Here is a 21,478-nt window from a genome sequence, read left to right on the forward strand (position 1 = left end):
CCGAAGCATGGGGACAGAAGGGAGGCCACATGGAGCTGCCGTCTGCTTGGGGGAGGGCGAACCGGGCTGGGTGGGCTCCGACCACACGAAGGGAGGCTGGCCTGCCACGGGACAGTAGTGCTCTCTGCTGGCCACGCGTGCCCCTGCCCAGCCCCCAGCGTGCCCCAGCAGGATACGGAGAAGATACCAGAGCCACCAGCCATGTTATAAATATTATTTAAAAAACAAAAACAAAACAAAACAAAACACACATACACTGGGTCCCGGGGCTGAAGGAAGGAGTGGTGGAGCCCGAGGGCCCAGGCAGGCTGGAGCAGGCACTGGTGCTAGAGGGGAAGGACCCCGCCTGTCCCCAACCTGTCATTCTCCCTAGAGGCCCCTTCTCACATTTTCTCTACTGGCACCTCCCGCTCCACGTGGCATCCTGGTCTCTGGTCTGGGGCTGAGGGCAAGGACTGCACTAGTTGCCTGGGGAGTGGAGGACCCTCGAACACCACGAGCAACCTGGGGAGGTGCCAGCCGCGGGGTGCTGGGGGCGGGGCTACTTGAGGAAAAGTGGACACGGACCCGACTGAGAAAGGAGTCTAGTGCAGACGGTGAGGGTGACCTAGGCTCCACGGCCTCACACAGACCCGAGGCAGAGCGGCTCGTCGGGTCACTGGTGGTCATCCAGCTGCTGCAGGAGCGTCCGCCGCCGCCTTTCCAGCTCACCCTCGCTCAGCTCGCTTTCCGACGTGTCCCAGCCCGTCTGGTGGGGCGGAGGCACAGCTCAGCCCCAGCCTCCCCCGAGGGCCACGGAGGCCTGCGGAGGGTGCCGGCCGCGCTGGGGTCAGGTGCCTGCCTCTCACCTTCTCCTTCTTGATTCCAAAAGCTGGGGAGCGGTTCGGGAGTTCTGCCCGCCGGAGCTCCCTGTCCTTGTCCTGTTCTGGTTCTTTCTCATCACTCTCCTTGCCGGCTTTCTCCTCAGGGTCTGTCTCGCTCTCAGGACTGTTCTGTAAGAGCCCAGAGCCCGCCTGTGAAGGACAGCCCAGGAGGCGGCTGAAGCGCTCTCTCAACATAGCAGGGCCCTGGGTAGAAGCCCCCTCTCTACGCACCGACTTGTGTCTTCTCTTCTTAGTTTTCTTTTTTGGTTTCTTGGCTTTCCGAAGGCCATGATCTGGAGATAGAAAATGCCCAGTTAAGTCCCATGGGAGGAGGGCGGGCTCATTCCTTTCTCTGCCACAGTCCTCGTTCTTTAGACAGGGAGCTAGCTGAGGAAGTCTCTGTCAGCGCAGTTTTCCTTCCTTCTCCCAGTTCCTGCCAGGGCCGGGCAGAAAGTTCTTCCCACTGTGATGGGTGCAGACCTCCCGAGCAGCTCCACCCTCAGGGCGCTGCCTCCTCTCGTCGGAGTCAACTGCTCCAACTCCCAACCGCTCACCTGATCCAAGGAGAAGGCGAGAAGATGGGGAGCCCCGTCCTCCAAGGGCAGCACCCCCACTTTCAACCGAATCAAGGGAGGAAGAGGGCTCAGAGCCTGACTCCGAGGGGTTCCGCCTTCTCCGCTTGGGGGGTCGGAGAGGCGGCGGGGGCAGCTCCTCTTCTTCCGACTCAGAGCCCTGGGCAGATCAGCAGATACATGTCAGCGCACAAGGTTCTCTGGGCTCCAGAAGCCCTCAAGTCTGGGAACTGGCGACAGAGAGGAGGATCCAGGGCCAAAGGGCTTTTCAAATCTCGCTCCAAGGGGAGGCGATGCAGGGAAAAAACAAAAATGGTTCCTATTTCCCCAAGACAATCCAGCCGCCCGCCCCGGCCCCCCACAGCCCTTCTGCCCACTAACTCACTGAGGGCGAGTGGGAACGCTTTCGATGGTGCTTCTTGCCCTTTCTGCCGTGTTTTCGGCCTTTGGTGTGGAGGTGCTGGCATTCAGTCTGGCAGAGGCAGAGGGAGGGGTGAGGAAGGCACCAGGGCTAGCCACAGGAAGCACCCTGTGCCCGAAAATCCGGTTTTGCCTCCTCTCAAGCCAGGGCCTCAGGCCGCTCCCGGCCACCGTCAGACCTCAGGGCAAGGACAGCCCCAGGGGTAGGAGGCCACTGGGGTCTCTGCTGAGCCGGACTGGGCGTTCATGAGCGCGGGACAGATGCAGAGGATCGGAAGCTCTGCCTCACCTCCAGTACCTGCAGGAACTCCCGGAAGAGCCGGATCCGCTCCGACTCCAGGGTGATCTGCTCAAAGGCTGAGTCGCACACAAAGCGCTCACGGACCTTGAACGGGAGAGCACTGCTGATCAGACCAGCCCCGGCAAGGCGCGGACACCGCCAGGAGCGCAGGGCTGGGGCAGAGGAAGGAAGGGAGCCGCAGCTGCCCGCGAGCTGTGCTATGACCGGGGTGGGCCCCCAGTGCTGGAGAAGCACCGCTGCCCTCAGGCCCGAGGGGGTGGTGTTTGGTGCCAGGCTGCAGCCCTGACCTCTTCCCAGGCAGTGCCCAGCTCCAGGGCAGGCACGGCCTGCCTCAGCATGCTTCGGAAGGCAGCTTCCCTGCGCCGCATCCTTCGCGCCTCCTCCTTCTCCCGCTCCCGCTCCCGCGCCTCTGCTTTCTCCAGCAGCTGAGGACAGAAAGGGGGCGGAGCAGGGTCACTCAGGAGGGTGGGTGCCCAGGCCCCACTCGGGCAGACTGCAGGACATGGGAAGCTGGGGTCTGGGCTCCTGCCGCCACCCCCTAAACGGGGGCGGGGGGGGCGGGTGCAGTCACACTGGGGCAGCGAGAAGGAACGGAACAGGACACGGGGATGAGCTCGAGAATGGAGCCCTGGCTACAGCCCCGCCCCGCCCAGCCCCTCACACTATTGAAGGTCAGCTTGATGTTGCCTGCGTCCAGCGCAGCCGCCCTCTTGTCAAAGCTTATGACGTGGGCGAAGTCCTCAAAGGCTGTGTTCACCTCCACGCAGAAGCCCCGGTCCTGTGGGCACAGCGGCGCATGAAGCAGGGGCCACCACGGGCCCGAAGCCTGAAGCCGGCCTCCAGGGCAGGCAGAGGGTCGGACCACAGGATGCTCTAGAAGTCCCCCAGCCCCCAGAAGAGACCCACAGGACTCAGGTGCACTTCTGAAACCTCACCACCTGACGACTAAGCCTCCCACGCCTGCCCTTGGCCTGGATGTCGCAGGGAGTGGAGGGGGGCACTGGGTCCCATGGGGAGGGGGAGCAGGGTGTGTGTGTGCGTATGGCCGGATCTGCTGACGGATGCCTGAGTTTCTCACAACTAATTCTTTGTTCCTGGCTTAAGGCTGGGCCCCACTTGGGCCCTCCTGCTGCTCAGTAACTTCCTTGCATTCTGTCAACATCTGCTGGTCCCATCCTTTGGCTTACTTCCTGGGTGCTTACTAGGCTGCCAGGTACTGTGCTGAGTGCTTCACACACCTTCTCTCTTTCAATCCTCAGTATCAAAATTTAAGCATAGGTCCTGGCCTCCTAATTGTATGTGGAAGGAGAAACCAAGGTCTAGAGAAGCTAGAGCACTTGCCCACGGTCTCACAGCTAAGATGCGGTTGACTGAGACCGCTACCCCAGGTCCCTCTAACACCAAAGCCCACGGTGTGAAGCACTAGAGCCCACAGAGATCACTCAGTCCTCAGGGGAATTCGAGGCCATCACGTGTGTAACTGCAGAACATTATTAAAAATACGCCCCCACCCCCGAAGCTTCTCATCAAGAAGCCAGGCTCCAAGCTGCTCATCTACGCCTCCCAACACCTCAGTAAAGCAGAGGCTTAGGAGAGTTCTCTCACTGGGGCCAAGTGGATCTGGTGAGAAGTGGCGCTGCTGGAGTTTGAGTCCGTGGGGACACAGGTCCAGTCCCCTTCTCCTCCCTCCACACAGCACGAACTTGCTGCGGCCTTCCGCCCATGGCAGAGCGTGTTTTTTGTTGTTTTTTTTTTAAGTTCTTACTGTCATTCCGGTTAGTTAACGTACAGCGTTGTATTAGTTTTCATGTGGGCAATATGGAGAATATGCTCTTCTTGCCTATCCCAAGAGCACTTCCTCAACCCACGCCCCAGGCCTTCTCAAACATCCCAACCTCTCTCAGTGAAGTGAAAGCTTCAATCCCACCTCTCCACTGGTTGCTTCCATCAAGCTCAGACCTCACCTCACCGGGAACATCCTGTCCACCCTGCTCTCACCTTCCTCAAGCTAATAACCCGTGCTGTTTTCCCTCTGGTTCAAAATCTTCAAATGCGGCACAGAGGAAAACGAATCAACATTTAGGGAGCCTACTACAAGCCAGGCACTTTGCAAATATCAGCCCTTCCCACAACCATGCACGTAAATTATCCCTATTCTACAGAAGAGGACACCGAGGCTCGGACTTCATATGCCTTGCAGAGGTCTCAACCAATATACAGCCAGCTGTTACCTGACTCCGAGGTCTGAGCTGTACCTACTCTACGCTCTTCACAGACACTACTTTCCAAAAAGTGCTCATGTCCTCAGAAACAACTCCAAGGGCCCCTTCTCGGTCCTCACTTGACGGGTCCTTGTATGTGTGCTGCTCCCGTCAACCACTGCCCTCTTGTCTCTCTGAGCTCTTTTACTGCCTCTCTGGCCTGTGCTTGTTCCCGAGAACAGCGCTTGGGCTTTTCAATCTACACTATCCCTAGCAACCTCAGCCCCTACACCTCACTCCTGATTTTCAGACCCCTAAGAGACTGGATGTTTCACAGAGACTTCAAATTCAGCTGACCCCAAGAGAATTCATTCCCTGTGAGCCACCCCTCTCCCCACACCCATGGATCTCCCAGGCCCAGATCTTCTGGCTTCCAGCTCTTCCAAGTCCAAAGCTGTTTGCATTATCCTATGGGGTGAGAGGTGCCCTCACAGTCTGCCAGGCTAGTGGATGGCCACAGGGACTCCTGGGCTCATCAGCCTTCTGTAGGCAGGAGCCCAAAAGGGGGAAGAGGTGAGGCAGCTGTCTAAAGAAGCTTCTTTCGCAGGAGATGTGGAGAGACAGGACACAGCGAGGACGGGACTCCTACAGGCCTGTCAGCAGGACCAGCCACACACTGTGGCCAAAATGTAAGCATCCAATAAAATGTAGCTCTCCTAGATTTAGATATTTATACTTTACAAGAATACCCTATTTAAAATGTGGTTTTTGCTTTATTCCTCCCTGCCCCAGGTTACTTTTGAGACTGATTCCCCAAATGGAATTCCTATTTTCTCCAGCCCTGTTCCTACCGAATCCTCAATAATGATACCACCGCCCCACCTCTGCCAATTTCAACTCACTCCTTCCTTGCCCTCCATTTCACATGCAAAAAATCTGTCCACTCAACTTCTGAGTGACTCCATCCTCCTGATTTTAAACTTCTTTTTGAACAGCAGAAACATTTTTTTTCCTCACAAAAATCTTATTTTGAACCTCAATATACAAAAGAAAAACTGCTGTACTTAAAAACAGAGGAAGAAGCATAAACTTCCCCCCCTTTCTTGTCCCAAGGCACCCCTGAGGAAACCCAGGGGTGGGGGTGGGGGTCTCAGAGAAACAGAGCTGGAGCCCAGCTCTCCCTCATCTGTCATCCCCGCTGCCTCTGTTGAGCTCGTTTACCACCTAGACGACCTCCCGACTGGCCTCCCTTTTCACCTCCCGTACCTCTAACCCGTACCCCAGAGTCCTGTACTGCTCCAACTTTCCTACCAAAGGGCCCTACGGCAGGGGGAGCCTGAGGGTGAGTCAGAAGAGGATGGCTCAAGCTCCAGATCTGTTGGAATCACTTGCCACTGTGACTTTTCATTGTCCCGAGGCTTCAAATACTGTCTGCCCACCACATATCCCTAAGGACACAAGCACTCAGTCTAAGAAGTGCTACTCTATACTCTTACCCCGTGGCTCTTCCAAGACATCCTCTGACCGTATCATTCCCTGGCTCCCCATTACTTACAAGATAAAAACCCAAATTTCTTATTTTAGCATTCAAGGCATTTTACACCCAGGGCTCTCCTTCCCAACTGGAGCTTCGGGTTCCAGAGAAACAGGAAGCCACAGGACAATAGGGCATATCTTACCTAATGGTGAGGACTTTTAAAACATTATGTTTATATTAAACAGAGAAGTAATATGGTATGAAGTTACAACACCTGAATCTGTAAAGCAAAACACAGGACTTCAAAGAAACGCTGTGTGCGCAGTGGGACATTCCTAATTTATTCTCAGACCCTTCTCGCCCCAGGTCCCAAGTCACTGCCCTTGGTGATTAGGTGTACATTGGTGGAAAATCCCCCATTTTTCAGATGAGGAAACTGAGGCTCAGAAAGGTTAAACAGTCTGCTGGCGGTCACACAACTAGTAAGCGGTAAGCTGGACTTGTGGCCCGAGCAGTCCGCCTCCACAGTGCTGCTCCTAACTGCTGGACGTACCGCCTCCCCAGGGCCTTTGCATGTCCTTCACTTCCACCAAGAAATATGCTTCCTCTTTGTTTTCTCCTTCTGAAACACAGGGCTCTCTTAGGGCAGCGATCCCTTTTCCACCTTTGATGGACACAGTCTCTCCAGTGTAAGACAAGCAAGGTGCGTGTGCAGCGTGGCTGCCACGCCAGAGGGGTGGCGGCAGCGGGAGGTTAAGGATGGCATGCCCCTTCTAAAAAGCAGTGGCCTCTCAGTCTGAGGCCACTGAACGCCTTGCAAAACCAGCCCAGTGCTGCTAGATAATCTGTATTTTTAAGAGAAGTTTTTCTGTATAATCTCCCAATTTTAAAATGTTAGCAGCAAAGCTGAAATGTTTCTAAAACACTGTACAGGCCAGAAGGAACATATCTGTGAGCTGCCGACTTCTGATGAGCCGGGCCCCTTGCTCCTCAAGCCTGCCAGGCCCTTCCCACTCCCTTGCCTCCGCTCCTCTGATACCCTCTGCCCAGGACCGCCAGCCTCATCCACCTACTCGTTCTTAAAGGCGTAGCGCAAATATCAATTCTGTCAATTCTCGTCTCTAACAGCACTTGCCCCTCTGTAGAATAGGTGTCATGTTTATCTTCCTACTAGGCCATGAGCTCCTTATGGACAGAAACTGCGTCTTTCTTATTTCTGTGTCCCCAGCGCACAGTCAGGGATCACAGTAGATGTCTGCTGAACGGAGCTATGCTGCTCCTGCAATACAGGACTTATCAGGGAGTCCTGTCCAGAGAGGTGCCCTGCACCCATCCACAACCCTGGGCCTCCCTCACCTTAAGGATGTCCTTAATGATCTTCTTCTCATCATGGAATCGTGCCTTCAACTCCTCCACATAGAACTTGAACAAGTCCAGAGGGGTGGAGCCTGCGGGGGGAGGGAGGGAGGGGGGCCTGGCGGGCGGCAGCTTCCCGAGGCCTGGGGGAGGGGTCGAGGACAGGACGAGGGAGTGGGGGGTGCAGAGAGGCTGGCAGGGCAGGAAGCCAGGCCAGAAAAGGGGGAGCCTGGCTGCCTTACCCGGCTGGCCCAGCATGTTGGCAAAGCGGACATCAGTGCTGACCGCTGGGTACAGCTCCATCCAGGTGGACATAGAGTGCAGCTGCCCTGTCTCGTGCAGCTCGTCCAGGAAGGTCTGAGCAGGGAAAGGCCAGTTATAGGGAGAGTGAGCCAGAGAGAGAGGCAGAGCCAGAGACTGGGGAGGAAGAGAGGGGATGGGAGGGAGAGGCCGGGACAATGCAGACTGAGGAAATGCGGCAAAGGAGGCAGAGATGAAGAGCTACAGATTGGGGAGGCAGAGAGCAGTGAAAACGGAGAGAATGTAAATACAGAGAGGGACACCCTCAAACATGACGGGCAGCCGGGCTGGAAGGCAGGGAAACAGAAACTCGTCTGCAGCATGTCCTGCCCGTGGTTTGCTCTCAGCTTCCCGAAGTGTTAGAGCTGGGCAGCCCCCCCCCCCCCCCCCCCCCCCGCCCCCCCCCAGCTGTGGGGCGAGCTGGCGCTGCCCATCTGGCTGCCCACCAAAGGGAAATGAACCGGGCCGAGCCACAGGCGGCGCCTTCACGGTGCTCTCTGCTGGCAGTTTCGGCATGGTGCATACATCTAGTCTCCCTAGAGCACGGCCCCAGGGTGAGGGCACACAGCAGGAGCAGAGAGAGCGGCCTTGCGGAGGGGGCACACAGGACTGGGCAGAGACGAAACAGCGGGCCTAGCCGAGGAGGCAGGGCATGGGCAGTTACGGGCTGGGCCGGTGCTGAGCGCCTATCCAGCGGGCGGCACACATACCTGGAAGGCCTCCCGGTTCTTGCGTTGCTGACGCCGCTCCCGCAGGCGAGCCCGCTCCCGCTCCTCCTCCTCCTCCCTCTCCAAAGCTCGGATATGCTCCTCAAAGCAGATCAGTGCATCTTCCTTGTCCATGTCTAAGCACGGGGAGGAGGCTCAGCGGGCACCGCCCCCGTGGGACACCCTCACCGACCCCGGCAACCTCCCCCCGCCCCCGTGTTCGAGGGTGCTGCCTCAGTAGGCGCCGGGCCACCCAGGGTGGTGGGGCAAGAGGAGCAGGGACCTCTGTGGGAGAGGAGACTGGAACGGTGGTTCTGGAGGAGGGTTCATTAACGTATGAGAGCAAAATCAGCACGTATTCAGCTCTTGGGAATTCACTTACTGGAAGGAATCACATGAAACCAGCCATCTCGGGATCTGAGGTCTTAGGTTTTATGGAACTGGGAATCAACCAGGCTTTGATGCCAGCTCAGAAGGTCTATTTCTGGTATTGCCAATGAGTGCAGGCCAACAACAGCTCATCGTAACATGTGACCAGTTAAGGCCACAGCACCACGACAGCTTAAAACCATATTCACAGGAGTTGGACAAACCATCCTCTCCCAGTCTTCTGACGCCTATCCTAGAGCTCTTCCTCCAAGGACAGACAATGTCCAGGTCGACAGTGGACCCCAGAGGGAGGGAGGGGGTGTCCCAGCATTCCAGCATCTCCAGACTCTGGAGAGATGCAGGGACGGGGCGAATGCTGAGGACCCCTGGACATCCAGGAGAGCAGGAAGTGCGGGAGACCACTGGGAGGCAGGCTCTGGGGTCCCAGGTCAGTGAGGAAAAGGGGAAGGGACAGGCGGGAGCGGAGACCCAAGCTTACTCTGCAGCTGGTGGTCCTGAGCAAAGCTGGGGTTATCCATGAGGTACTGCTGAGCCTGGGACCATGTAGTTTGGAAGTTGACACTACTCATCCCATCCAGGATGCTCTTCAGGGCCTGGATGTTGCGGCGCCGGAGCTGCTTGGCCTGTTCCTGGGGAGCCACAGTGTCAGGGTCAGGGTGAGGTGGGGCAGGTCGGAGCTACTCAAGTGGGCCTGGGCAGAGGAGCATTTGAGGAAAGGCAGGCAGCTAGGGAACCCTAGGAGGGCCAGACTCAAGACTTTCGCATCCCCGGAAAGGGGAAGGAGCACAGGTTACAGATCAACCCCTCACAGATGCCCTCCTGCCCTCCCACACCCATGCTGTAGGTCCCAAGCAGAAGTAGGGGGATGTGCAAGTGCCACACCAGCTTCCAAGGAAGGAGCTGAGACCCTGGGGCAGTGGAGCAATGAATGGCCGGGGTCCACAAGGACGCAGAGACACGAGAAGCCTCAAGTAAGAGAGGCTGACGGATCCAGCCAGTGACTGTTACCTTCTCCTTCTTGGCCAGGAAGAAGAGGACATCATCATAAACCTCTTTTCGATCCCTCTCAGGGACCACAGCCCACACCTCCAGCTCCCCAAAGGTCTGTTCTGCCCGCCTGTGGAGCATATGGGCCGTGGGTAGGCAGGCAGGGGACAGAGACCCTGGGCCCGTGTGTTCTCAGGGTTCCCAGAGTCCACCCCAGCCCGGCCCCCTGACCGGTAGCGGGTGGTAGAGGTCATGCGTTCGTGCTGCTCCAGGAAATGCTGCAAGGTCTGCTTGGCCTCCTTGGCCCTTAGCCGGGCCTCTTCCTTCTCCTCCTTCTCCCGCTGCGCCTTGTAGGCATTGAATGCCTGCTTTTTCTCACTCAGTTTGGGCAAGGCACTGGGGTGGAGAGGGTGGGAGTGGGGTGGGGACAGAGGAGTCACCCTGCACAGCCCACCAAGCAGGGTCACAGCACACAGAACTGAGTGAGGGGTCCATGCATGGGCACAGCAGGCTGCAGGGAAGCAAGATGGGTCTCTGGGGTGAGGGGAGGGACAGGAGGCAGTGAGGGGAAGACGGGGCTCCAAGACACTAACAGCCCTTTTGCTCTGAGGCTCTCAAAGTGCATTCAGGCCTCCACCCTATCCAGCCCCCTCACCCCAATTAACTCAATTCGAATCAATTCAATTCAACAAGCATTTATTGAATGTCTCATGTCAGATACCTTTCCCCTCCTCCTCCTGGAGGCCCTCCAGCTTCTCTTTCCCTTGCCCTTCTACCATTCTCCTGACTCGGGCCCTGTTGGGGCCTGAGTGTCGAGCTGGGGCTTCTCAGGGAGGCCCTGGCCCAGCTGCTCACAAGCACAGTCTGGAGGGCCTGGCTCCCTCTGCCCAGGCCTACCTGTAACGGGGGTCGGTGACCACCATCTTCATGGCCTGTTCCCACGAGGCATTGGAGGGGACAGCCTAGAATGGAGCAGGCAGGGGTCACGGGGCCTGCCCACCTCCAGGCCCCCCGGGCCTACCCTGGGCACCCCACCCCCGCACCTTGTCCCTCAGCAGCTCCTTGAAGGCCTGCTTTGCCTTCTCCCGGTTGCTCCAGCTGAGGCCAGACCTCTCCGGCTCTGGCTTCGATTCCTCTTCCTCCTGCTGTGGTGGCTGACGCGGTGCAGCAGCGCTGGGGGGCAAAGGGGACTCAGCCACAGCATCTCCCAGGCCCCACAGCCTTCAGTGCCCTATGTGGCCAGGACTGCGCCACCCTCTCCTCGCTCCCCAAAGCAGCCCTTCTCTGCCCTGCAGAGGCCATGCCCAGATCTCCACACCCTTCCCAAGAGGCCTGGCAGAAGTCAAGGGTTGAACTAGGCTGGGAGCTTGAAGCCAGCCTCGGGAATGCCTCAGGGGGGCAGCCCTCACCTGCTGGGGCCCTCCTCCGGCTGCTGCAGAAACCCCTGCTCCACAGGCTGGGCAGCCTCGGACGTATCGCAATCTTCACTCCCGCCTGGCTCAGGCTCTAGAAGGCCCAGGGGCATGGGGGTGGGGCCAGGCGGCCCGGGCGGGGGCTCAGGCTGGGGCTGAGGTGGCTGCGGCTGCAGGATCTGGGGCTGGGGCTGCTTCCTGCAGGTGGGCCAGGAGGGCGGGGTCCAGGCGTGCGGCAGAGAGAGGGCCAGTCAGGGGCCTGCGAAGGACTGGGGCCCAAGCGGGCCACTCCACAACGAGACTGACAGCTGGCTCTTCCACAGAGCAGGGACCACAGAGAGAGGGTCCACTCCCACCCGTCTGGCGGCCCCAAGTACGGGGGGGCAGGTGCGCAAGTCACTCACCCTGCAGCCTCTTGTTTGACTAGAGCTGCAACGGGAAAACATGACATGGTCACAGGGTGGCAAGGGCCACCCCCCAGCACCGCAGCCCAGGCTCACCCCCTCCTCACCCTCCAGGTCATCCAGGTCCTTGGGCCGGGTCCAGCGAGACTCCTTACTCTGGTTGTTATAGTAGTAAGGTTTGCCCGTGTCTGACTTGTACTCTTTCCAGGGACACTGGGACAGCAGCAACTACAAGAGGACGGGTCAGAGGACATCAGGGGGCTGGGCATGCCCTCTTGCTACAGTCGGGGGAGCTAAGGGGATCCAGCGAGTAGGGAGTTTTTAGCTACCACCTGGCCTGGCTCAACATGGGGGAAGGCAGACTTCCTGAGATCCCAGGGAGGCTGGCGGAATGGTCAGGGATCTTGGGATCAGAGGAACCGTGTGTATGGTTAAAGACTCGGGAGGCCAAGGACTTGGGAGGGTCAGGGAAGCTGAAAGGAAGGGCCAGAAAGCCCCGCTCAGGACCTCTGCCTTGGACTTGAGCACGCTGGGCTTCTCCCACACGGACTGCTTGTCGTCAGCATTGTAGTAGTAGATGCGCCCGTCAGGGGCCACATGCTCACTCCACAGGGCCCTCTGGGGGGAGGGGGGGCAGAGAATGGGGGTCAAGGCCCCATCCCCAAAGCGTCTCCTCCTTACCCCGAAGATTTAACCATCAGCCCCCCAACTTTCAGCTTTTCTACCCAGAGACCCCTGAGCTGGAAGAACTCACCGGAGGGCCTGTCCCAGCCACAGCAGCTAGAAAAGAAGCCAAGAGAAATATTAAGTCCTTGCCCCGACACCCATCTTATCCCACCTATTCCTCCCCTACTCCATCCCCAATAAATATCCCCTGGTCCCATCAACATCCCAGGCTCCCTGGCATCCCAACAGGCATGATCCAGGGTGGGCTCTAGTCCACGGTCCCCTCTCCCCTATACCCCCCCCAACCTCCGAGCCTGGGGGGAGTAGACCCCCAGAAGACTCACAGCTGGCTGTGTCCGCACCCGGAGCCGTCTGCCGAAGAAAGAGGAGGGGGAAGGGTTGGGGCCAAGCCCAGTGGCCCCCAGGACCCAGGCCATGGGGGATGAAGAAGCAGGCCAGGCCAGGATCCATGTGTCCTGCTCCCAGGGACCTCTGCTCCCTAACAGGCATCCCCCACCCTCTGGGGCCGTGGCTGTAGGATCCTAGGGGGAACCGCATAGCAGCTCTGTTCTTTGTTTTCCTCAAGTGAGAGTATTTTGTTGAGTCAACCTCCAAGGCCCCTCTTCCATAGTGGATGCCAACTGCTACGTCCTACCCAGACTCTACTACACTGAGCAATGGCACAAGAAGGTACGGTGAGATCCCCAGGTGCTGCTGCTTCCGCCAGCGACAAAGAAGATGTGAGGAGGGCCTCTATTCAAGTGTCCACAGTGCTAGCTCTGTGAGGGGAAGCGTGTCAGCCACGAGTGTGTTCCTTACGGGAGCTGCGCACAGCAAGGAGTAACGAGAGAGTAACATGCCTTTGGGGGGAGTGAGAAACGGAAAGAGCAGAGTACGTGGCCGGAGAGGAGGACGTGAGTGTGGGGAGTGCGGCCAGGCCCGGGACGGAGGGATGAGAAGAGGGGAAGAGCGGAGGCCGGACCCCTGTGCTCCGAGTCAGAGCCACAGGGCTGCAGGGCACGGCTGCTCCCTGCCGGCCCCAGTGCTTACCGCGGCCGTGACAGGCGCTGCTGGCATCAGCATCCCCGGCAGCATGGGCGGCACCATTCCCGGTATCTAGGGACACCAAGGAGACAAGACACAGCTACGGAGGTGAGGGCAGGCACAGGCAAGGCAGGCTCCTGAGAGCTCCTGGCCGGGGCCGTGGCCTTCCCACGGGTCCCCCCTCAGACAATCCCCGGGGTCTGGGCTCTCAGCCCAGCCAGCCAGTCTTCTCCCGTCATTCGGGACACAAAGCCACCCGGGCCGAGCCGAAGCTCCCTCCCTTCTCTCCCTACTGCCTGAGCTCCAGACGCCCACTCTCCCCTCCACCCCCAGCCGGGCTCCCGGGGTTTCTGAGGCGCCGGTGCAGGAGACAGGGTTACCTGCGTGAGTGGCGGTGGCGCCCCCATTGGTGGCAGCATTGGGGGCATGATGCCAGGTGGCATCGGGGGGATGGCCGGTGGTCTCTGACTCATGGGGGGTAGTCCCATCGGAGGAAAGGGTGGGGGGATTCCTGGAGGGGGCATCTGGAAGTGAGGAAAGGAAGGGACACTGAGCAGAGAAGACCCCGCCTTGGACCTGTCGGGGAATATCCACTTGTCTCCCACCCTTCTCGACCCTCCACCCCGGCTCTGAGGCAATTCCAAGGCTTTAGTTTGAGAAGCACAAAGCGTGAAACTGCCTGCTCCTCACCACCGAAAGACTGAAAACTGGGGGGGGGGGGGGGGGGGGGTAGAAGGGAGGGTGTCTTCTGGGTCTAACAGGCAAGCACACAGCTTCTTCAGAGGTAGGGAAGGGAGAGGGAAAAGTCTAACTGCCACCAGACTGTGGCTGGAAGGCTCCATCTCTTCAGCAACTCTCCCCAAAGAGGCCTCTCCGAGGCAGGGCCAGAAGGCAGGATTCCAGGTTCCCAAATGCCCCAGTCCCCTGCCTCCCATCCCTTGTTCTCCAGCTCGATGACCACCAGCTGCTACTTCAGCCTGACTTCTGTGGCATATTGAAAGAACAGAGAAGGAGTAGTGAAAGAGAAAGGCAGCCCCACCATGCCCTCACACTAACAGGGTCTTTTCCTTTCCACTTCTCCTACCCCAGCCCCAGTGTGTCCCAAGGACAAAAAGACAAAGGGGAGCTGTCGACTTTAGGGACCGGGAGCCTAACAGCAGCTCCTCCCACCCCAATGCCCAAGCAACACCACCCCTTTTCCAGAGGAGGCAGGACACAAAACCGCGCTGGCGATGCAGCGGTGCTAGGGACCGGGGAGATGGGGGTGCAGGCTGGAAAAGCCAAGCCCAGGGAAAGACATAAAACTTACGAAGGGTGGTGGCATCATGGGGGGCCCCGGTGGGAAGGGGGCAGGCGCTGCTGGGGGCCGGGGACCAGAATCGGGAACCGACTGTTGAGGGAGAGAAAAGTCATAGGACCCAGGATGGGCAAAGAGATGGGCTTTTGCAGAAGGGAAGCAGAGTGGTGAGGATGAAAAAGGAGCACAAAGTTCAGAGGGAGGGTCTCCTGGCCCGGTTTCCTGCCCATGCCCAGCTCCGAGCCCTGGCTAGGTCTGCTCTCTTCCACCAGCCAAGAACCAGCGGGCCGGGCCCCTTCCAGGTCGTCTTTATCGCACCAGAGCCACAGAAAAGAGGGAGGCGGCTGTCCTACAGGCCCAGTCTGGCTCTTCCTGAGGCTTTTCATCCATTCTCCCATCTGCGGGCAAGGCTGTGCCTCCCTCAAGCCTTAAACAGGGGTCTCTCATTCCCAAAGTAGCCAGGGAGGAAGTGACCTCTTTTCCCGTCCCCTTACCTGAATTCACCATTAGGTTCAACCCCAAAGCCCTCTAAACCCAGTCACCACGCCTTCTTAAGCGCTAGTCTCCCTCTCTCTTCAGTGTGGGCCCCCCCACAACTGGCCTCATCTTTACTCCCTCGCTCACTCTTCGACACCTGGCACTCCCAATCACCCCCTCCTCTACAGCTCTACTCCCCCTCCCCTACGGATCCCGAACTCCCCTCCCTGTGGCTGAGACTTTCAACAACCTAGATCTCCCTGTCCTACACCTACTAGCTGCCACATCCCATCCCGCAGTTGTTGGCTTAAATACCACTTGCTCCCAAGAGCCTTCCTGACTGTTGAATTTATTCTCTATCTGATGCCCTTCTTAGCTTCCTGGTGTATACAGTTTTGTAATTATTACGTTTCCCCTTACTAACGTGTAATAACATTCCATGAGGACAGGGATGTGTCGGACTTGTTGAAAAGCTGGACTCCTGGTAACTGCCACAGTGTCTGGCACATAATGGGTACTCAATAAATATTGAACGAATGCAAGAAGGGACAAATGAAGGAACAAACACTCCCAATTCTAAGAAGTCATCCTATAGATATGGCCAAAATGCTGTGTATACAACATTTCCATTCCAGCATTATTTGTAAAAACAGAAGATTGGAATCAGCCTAAATACCCATCACTAAGTAACTATGAAATTATACACAAACATAAAATGGAATACTATGCAGTCATAAAAGAAGAATGAAGAAGTTCATTGTCTTGATAGGAGCAATCTCTAAGATACATTAACAAGCGGAAAAAAATGCAAAGTGCAGCAAAGTGGGATCATTTGTATGAAAACTGGAGAGAAAAGATGACATACAAGAAAGAAATCAGTAGGAGGAGGACTGAGATGGGAAGGGAAACTTCTCACAGTATGTATGCCCTTTTCTAACTTTTGAATATGCATCCATGTGACTATATTACCCATTCAAAATTAAAAAAATCTTTTCAAGTGAACTGAGGCTTGGAGATGCAGCTAAAAGGCCCTGCCCTTCCTCCTTTTGCTTGAGGGTTAGAGGGTGCCAGGGAGGAGTTCTAGGGAAAGGTGGTAGCTGGCTGAAGAGGGGCCACCTCACTGCTGCCCAACTTCCTTACTTCCCCAATGACCCCTATGCTGAGAGGGCTTGGCATTTAAAGATGCTTTCTAATCTCCACCTCTCGTAGTATCTGTCCTTCCTCTTTTCCCACCCATCTTGTCCTAAGGAGAGAAGGGGATAAGCCACACTATTCTACCTTGAATCAGCTTTCTCAGTGTTCAACTACTCCGGCCCTGTATTCAGATCTGCTCCTGCCCGAGACTGTCCTTAGCATGGGAAGTCAGAAATTAATCAATGTGGGAGGAAATCCAATTCTCTGTGCCACACTTTTCCACCTCAAGCTGCCTTAGGATCCTCTCTGACCTCCCAGATGCTACATAACCATCTTTGGGTCCTCCCAGGCTCCAGAATTGCCCCTCTGAGATTGGCACCACCGTCCACACAGTTGTCTAAGATAGAAACTGGTGAGTCGTTCTCCACACCTTCCTCTGTCGATACGTCCCTGAGTCCTGCTAATCGTACCTCGTACTCATTTCTTGAATCCGTCCACTTCTCTCCATTTCCTCCTCCGCCCCACCACCCCTCTTGTTTTCATCTGACCTTCTGTAGTAGTCTCCCCACATCCACAACAAGCTCATCAAAATGCACCTCAGATCATGTTATTCCCTGCTTAAAATTCTTCAATGGCTGGGGTGCCTGAGTGGCTCAGCGATTAAGTGTCTGCCTTCAGCTCAGGTCATGATCCCAGGGTGCTGGGATCGAGCCCCACATCAGGCTCCCTGCTCTGCGGGAAGCCTGCTTCTCCCTCTCCCTCTGCCTGCCGCTCTGCCTATTTGTACTCTCTCTCCATCAAATAAATAAAATCTTAATAAAAAAAAAAATTCTTCGATGGCTCCGACTGTTCTTAGGGTAGAGACCAAAACTCCTCCCTAAGGCCTAGAAGGCTGTGGGAGGTTTGCTTCCCAAATGCCTTCCCAGCCTCATCCGTGCTGAGCTCCTGGGTCTGTGCTCCGGCCCCTTTCTCAGTTCTCCCATATCAGGCCTGCATCTTTGCCTGGCACAACTTCCTGCCGACCCCACACACCTAGCCTACAGGTCTACACCTATCAGTCATCGCTTCCTCAGGAAAGGCTTCCTCCCAGGCCAGTGGTCTAGGCTTAGTCAGAGCCCTCTTTTACATGCTCGTGTCCCACGCACCCTCCCCGTTAGCAATTACCCACTGGAAGTTTACAGTTACTTACACAGTGCTGACTGTCCCATTATGTTATGTGGCCACTAATAAAAAACAAATGCCACCACTTAAATTATGATACTCCATCGATTTTAAGATGTCTTGACAAGAAATGTTTAAATGGAGTCTTAGGATCAATGAAGTATCTGCTGCCTCCACTAGATCTTTTTTTTTTTTTTTTAAGATTTTATTTATTTGACAGAGAGAGACACAGCGAGAGAAGGAACACAAGCAGGGGAAGTAGGAGAGGGAGAAGCAGGCTTCCCCACGGAGCAGGGAGCACGATGTGGGGCTTGATCCCAGGACCCTGGGATCATGACCTGAGCCGAAGGCAGAGCTTAACGACTGAGCCACCCAGGCGCCCCTGCCTCCACTAGATCTTAAATTTAAAGGGGCAGGGGCTTTGCCTGTTTGGGCTCACCCCTGATCTCTTATCCCTATTGTATTTTCCTCGCTGCCCCCCACTGGAACACAGGTGTTAGTATTTGTTGACTGAATAGTCTTGGCAGGTCCCACAAAACACAGCCACTGGAAAGGCCTACTAGTTATTCAGGGAACACAGAATGTCAGAGCTGGAGGGGACTCTGGCAACCACCCGAGGTAGTCTCCTTTCTTAGATGAGAAAACTAAGGGGAATTAGCAGTCCCAGGCTCCACAGCGGTCAGGACAGAGCCAGGACTGGATCCAATCTGCCCTCCAGTCCTACCCCCTTCAGCACACTCCTTGCCACAGGAAGCAGGTCTGTTTTTTCACTCTAGCATATTCCTGGCTACCCATGTGGTTAAATCAGCAAGGATCCAAACCCTTCCCTGAGAACTAGTGGTGGCTCCCTATCGCTCCCCCTACAGAATCTCACCTAACATTCAAAGCCTTTCAACATGACCCATCTACAGTTCTTGGCTCAGCTCGACTCAATGGCTTCCCTCCTCCTCCCTGCACAGCAATTGTTAGGATACACCATGTGTTCCTTTTACTCTACTTTGCCTCTCACTTTGCTCAAGATGATCCAATATCCACCCCCTTCAGATTACCTTTCTGATTATCCTCCACACATACACATACTCCTACCTCTTTGTGTCCCCTCAGGATAAGTGCTGCACTACTTGACACCAATGACACGCTACTCTGTGGATGTTTGCTGGGTGTTTCCCACAGGACTGTCTGTCTCCCTACTTGGGAGATTTCTCCATACTGGAGGATTATGTTTTCTCCCTTTAAACCCCCTCTTGAGTGTCTAGTCAGGGCCCTGCATACAAAGTGCTGTGATAGAATGCAGACTCAACCTTACTCAATTTTTGCATACTGGAATATCCTAAAACAGGCAAATGTGTGCATGTGCGCCCATGTGCCCAGGTACATTTGTAGAAATTCTCTGGGTAAGGCGGCCTGTAATGAGATGAACAGCTTGGCAGAGGCTGCCTGTATGGCTGGGGAAAGGGAACTGGAATCAAATACTGGCCTGGGAAAACCTGCATAAAAAACTCACTGTATAGGAGCATCTTTAACTTGGCACACGTGCCGCCGAAGCGAGCACTGCCCATCTTTAACTTGGAGTGGAGACCCCTGGCCGGAATCCAGATGCTGGACTGTTTTGGACAGTTCCCACACAGGACAGAGCAACGGAATGAGCATAACTTACCATAGAACTTCCACAGCCCTCCCTTCCCCAGCTTCCCCTGTGCAATGTGTATACTTTTCTTCCTGAAGCACCCCTGCCCCTATCTCACTTGCTGCAGTGCCTGGACAACTGTGGGTCTCATTGCACCTTGGGGCGAGACCGAACTCGTGTGACAGAGGGATACAGGAAAGGGGCTGAAAGAGCAGATCCTGTGTCTTCCCTGGAACAAAAAACATCTGTGGGCTGGAGAGAGACGAAGAGACAATTGATCATCTTATCATCATGTGCTCACCTGAGCCAGTGGAACAACAAGCCCCCCTCCCCAAAGGTGCAATCAATTCTTCTCAGCCTTTAATCTAAGCGGCATCTCAGAACTAAAGATTCAGAAGAAAGAATAAAAGGGGAAAAGAACAAGAATGGAGAGATGGAAGGAAGAGCGTGGAAAGAGGGAATAGCTAACAACTAATATTCACTGAGTGCTTATTACAGGCCAAATATCATGCCAAACACTCATTTAATCCTTGTAACCATCTAAAAGGCTATTATTGTCCCCATTTTATAAAGAAACTGAGCTTCAGAGAGATTAAATAATTTGATCAAGGTTCCAAAGGATTAAACCGCAGAGGCAGGTTTGGAATCCACGCAGCCTGACCCCAAAGCCTGTGCTTTCAACTACTCCACAAAGCGGTCTCCCAGCAAGGGTGATGGGGCCACAGCTATTTCTTACAAACTGATTTTCCTGTTTTCTTTTCACCCCAATCCACACACAATCCTGAAATCCTCCAGGTGATCCCAAGGATGGTCTGGTCTGACTCACTCCCTAAAGGGATTTGTGTTGGAAAATGAAAGCTGGAAGACACCTCTCAGAAAGAGTACCTATCATCAAAAAGAAAAACACCATGGAGGCCAAGAGACCAGGGGATTACCCTGCAGTCAACCTTTACCTGCTGCCCTGCTTCAGCTGCCCCCAAACAGTGCCAGCCCCTCTGTTTTCAAGACCATCCTAGTCCCCACTCCCCTATACCAGCCTTAGCATATTCCTCCTTCTCCCCAAAGATATTGGCTGTCTTACTAGAAAATAGCTTCCATTGCTTCTCTGTCCTGCCATCTCCTCAGAATGAAGACCTCATTCTGGTCTTCATTTTCTTGGGTTAGGTGTCTACCTCCTCCGCCACTTCCAGAGTTCTTCCATCCCTCCAGTAGGATGCCAGAGGCGCTGGCTAGCCGGCTCCGGCCCTGCAGGCTTTGTGCCTACCATCCCCCACATCCCTAGGGATTTTCTGCAGCCCCAGCTGAAAGCCTCGCCTCCATCTTCACCCTGCTTTCCCTTGCTTCCCCACATCCTAGAACCCATTCTCCTGAACTCTTTCCTCAAGAACCACCACCCCATTTTGAAGCTGGAAAAGATCTGGGGTATCACTCTCATGCATTTTCCTTGTTTTTTTTTTTTTTTAAACCGATGGGTAATCTGAGGCCCAAGGAAAAGTAGTGACTTGCCCAAGGTCACAAAGACTTAACACAGTTTGTTCATGGCAGAGCCAGGGTTGGGACCAAGGGTCCCCTGCTTTCTCATTTCTTGGGCTATCCAGGACTAGATGGGGGCCGCAGCCTCTCTTTCCTCAGGAGACAATGCCCCTCCTCACCTCAGGAGACAATGCAGGGGAAACGAAGGAGGGGATCTCCAAGTGATCTTACGGGGTATCCAGGGCTTCCAAATGAAACAAGCACTGGGTCTGAGGAGGGGCGTGTTGCACGCCAAATACCCCACAAGGGGAAACTGTGGCCCCCAGCTCTCCCCTTGTCCCTCGGTTCCCACATTCCCGCCCCCTCTCCTTTCCTGACCTTTCTCCACAAACCCACCCTTCTCCCCTTCCCTTCCTCCTCCTCACCCAGTCCCGCAACTCTCGCTCCCCTCAGCCCCACACTGCCCCCACCCCCGCCATCCTCCATCATGGCCTCCCCGCCCCTTCTCCCCCAAATCCCCGCTCCCCTCCCCCTCCCGGGCTCCCTTCCCTAACCCCTCATGCCCCTCGCCCTCCCCCGGGGTCCCGGGTACCCCCGGCGGCCTCCCCGCCCCCCCGGCCCCGGCCCGGGCCGCCGGGGGCGCTGTGGGACCGCCCCGGGCCCCGGGCCCCCCTCCACCCCCGCGCGGGGACGTTACCATGCCAGAGCCTCCGAGCAGCTGGGCCGGCTCGGCCCACCTGCCAGTAAAAGCCGCTCTGATTGGCCGGGCCGCAGCCGGGAAGGCGGGGCCAGTGGGGGGTCGCACCCCTTGGTGGCCGGGGCTCCGGTCGCGCCCGCGGACCAGCCGGGCCCCGCACCGGCCCGGAGCGCCCGGGTCCGGCCCCGCCCCCGGCGCGGACAGCCAGGCCCCGCCCCCGCGCCGCCAAGTCCGGGCCCGCCCCCGGGGGGCGGAGCGCGCCTCCGAGCTCCTGACTGGCGGCCGGAGCCGCAGAAGCCGGGCTGCACCAAGGGGCTTGAGCGCGCGTCCCGGGCCTGCTGCGCGCGTCGGCGACTCTCCTGCCTTCCCGGCCTTCCCGCCCTTCCCGCCGGCCGCCTCCAGACCCGGGCCCGCCGCTTCCCGGCCTTCGCGGCTCGGCTGGCGCGTCCGCCGCGCACGGGCGCTCGCTGCCAGGACCCGGGGGCTGGACCGACGTGTTCATTGAGAATGTA

At 56.6% G+C, this 21,478-nt stretch overlaps 1 protein-coding gene across 4 annotated transcripts; it reads right to left on the reverse strand.

Annotated features, from left to right (window-relative positions):
* Positions 1 to 83: 83 nt before the first annotated feature.
* Positions 84 to 21,130, reverse strand: PRPF40B (pre-mRNA processing factor 40 homolog B). 4 transcript variants are annotated; one of them, XM_032420332.1, is made up of 26 exons: positions 20,967 to 21,130; positions 14,410 to 14,490; positions 13,481 to 13,624; positions 13,107 to 13,172; positions 12,401 to 12,428; positions 12,145 to 12,170; positions 11,898 to 12,008; positions 11,498 to 11,618; positions 11,391 to 11,415; positions 10,984 to 11,184; positions 10,618 to 10,747; positions 10,472 to 10,536; positions 9,806 to 9,970; positions 9,596 to 9,704; positions 9,066 to 9,216; positions 8,201 to 8,334; positions 7,433 to 7,547; positions 7,191 to 7,282; positions 2,818 to 2,934; positions 2,444 to 2,581; positions 2,145 to 2,240; positions 1,821 to 1,907; positions 1,418 to 1,595; positions 1,095 to 1,156; positions 849 to 992; positions 84 to 748 (listed from the first exon to the last, which is right to left on the reverse strand). In XM_032420332.1, exons 1-26 carry the CDS (start codon positions 20,967 to 20,969, stop codon positions 656 to 658), a joined length of 2,682 nt encoding a protein of 893 aa, XP_032276223.1. In that variant the 5' UTR covers positions 20,970 to 21,130; the 3' UTR covers positions 84 to 655. The 4 variants fall into 4 exon arrangements, with proteins under 4 accessions (XP_032276223.1, XP_032276225.1, XP_032276226.1 ...); XM_032420334.1 differs by lacking the exon at positions 14,410 to 14,490; XM_032420335.1 differs by lacking the exons at positions 14,410 to 14,490; positions 20,967 to 21,130 and adding an exon at positions 20,449 to 20,615.
* Positions 21,131 to 21,478: the final 348 nt, after the last annotated feature.

Source organism: Phoca vitulina, unplaced genomic scaffold (assembly GCF_004348235.1).
Source record: "Phoca vitulina isolate PV1807 unplaced genomic scaffold, GSC_HSeal_1.0 scaffold23, whole genome shotgun sequence".
Classification (NCBI taxonomy): Eukaryota; Metazoa; Chordata; class Mammalia; order Carnivora; family Phocidae; genus Phoca; species Phoca vitulina.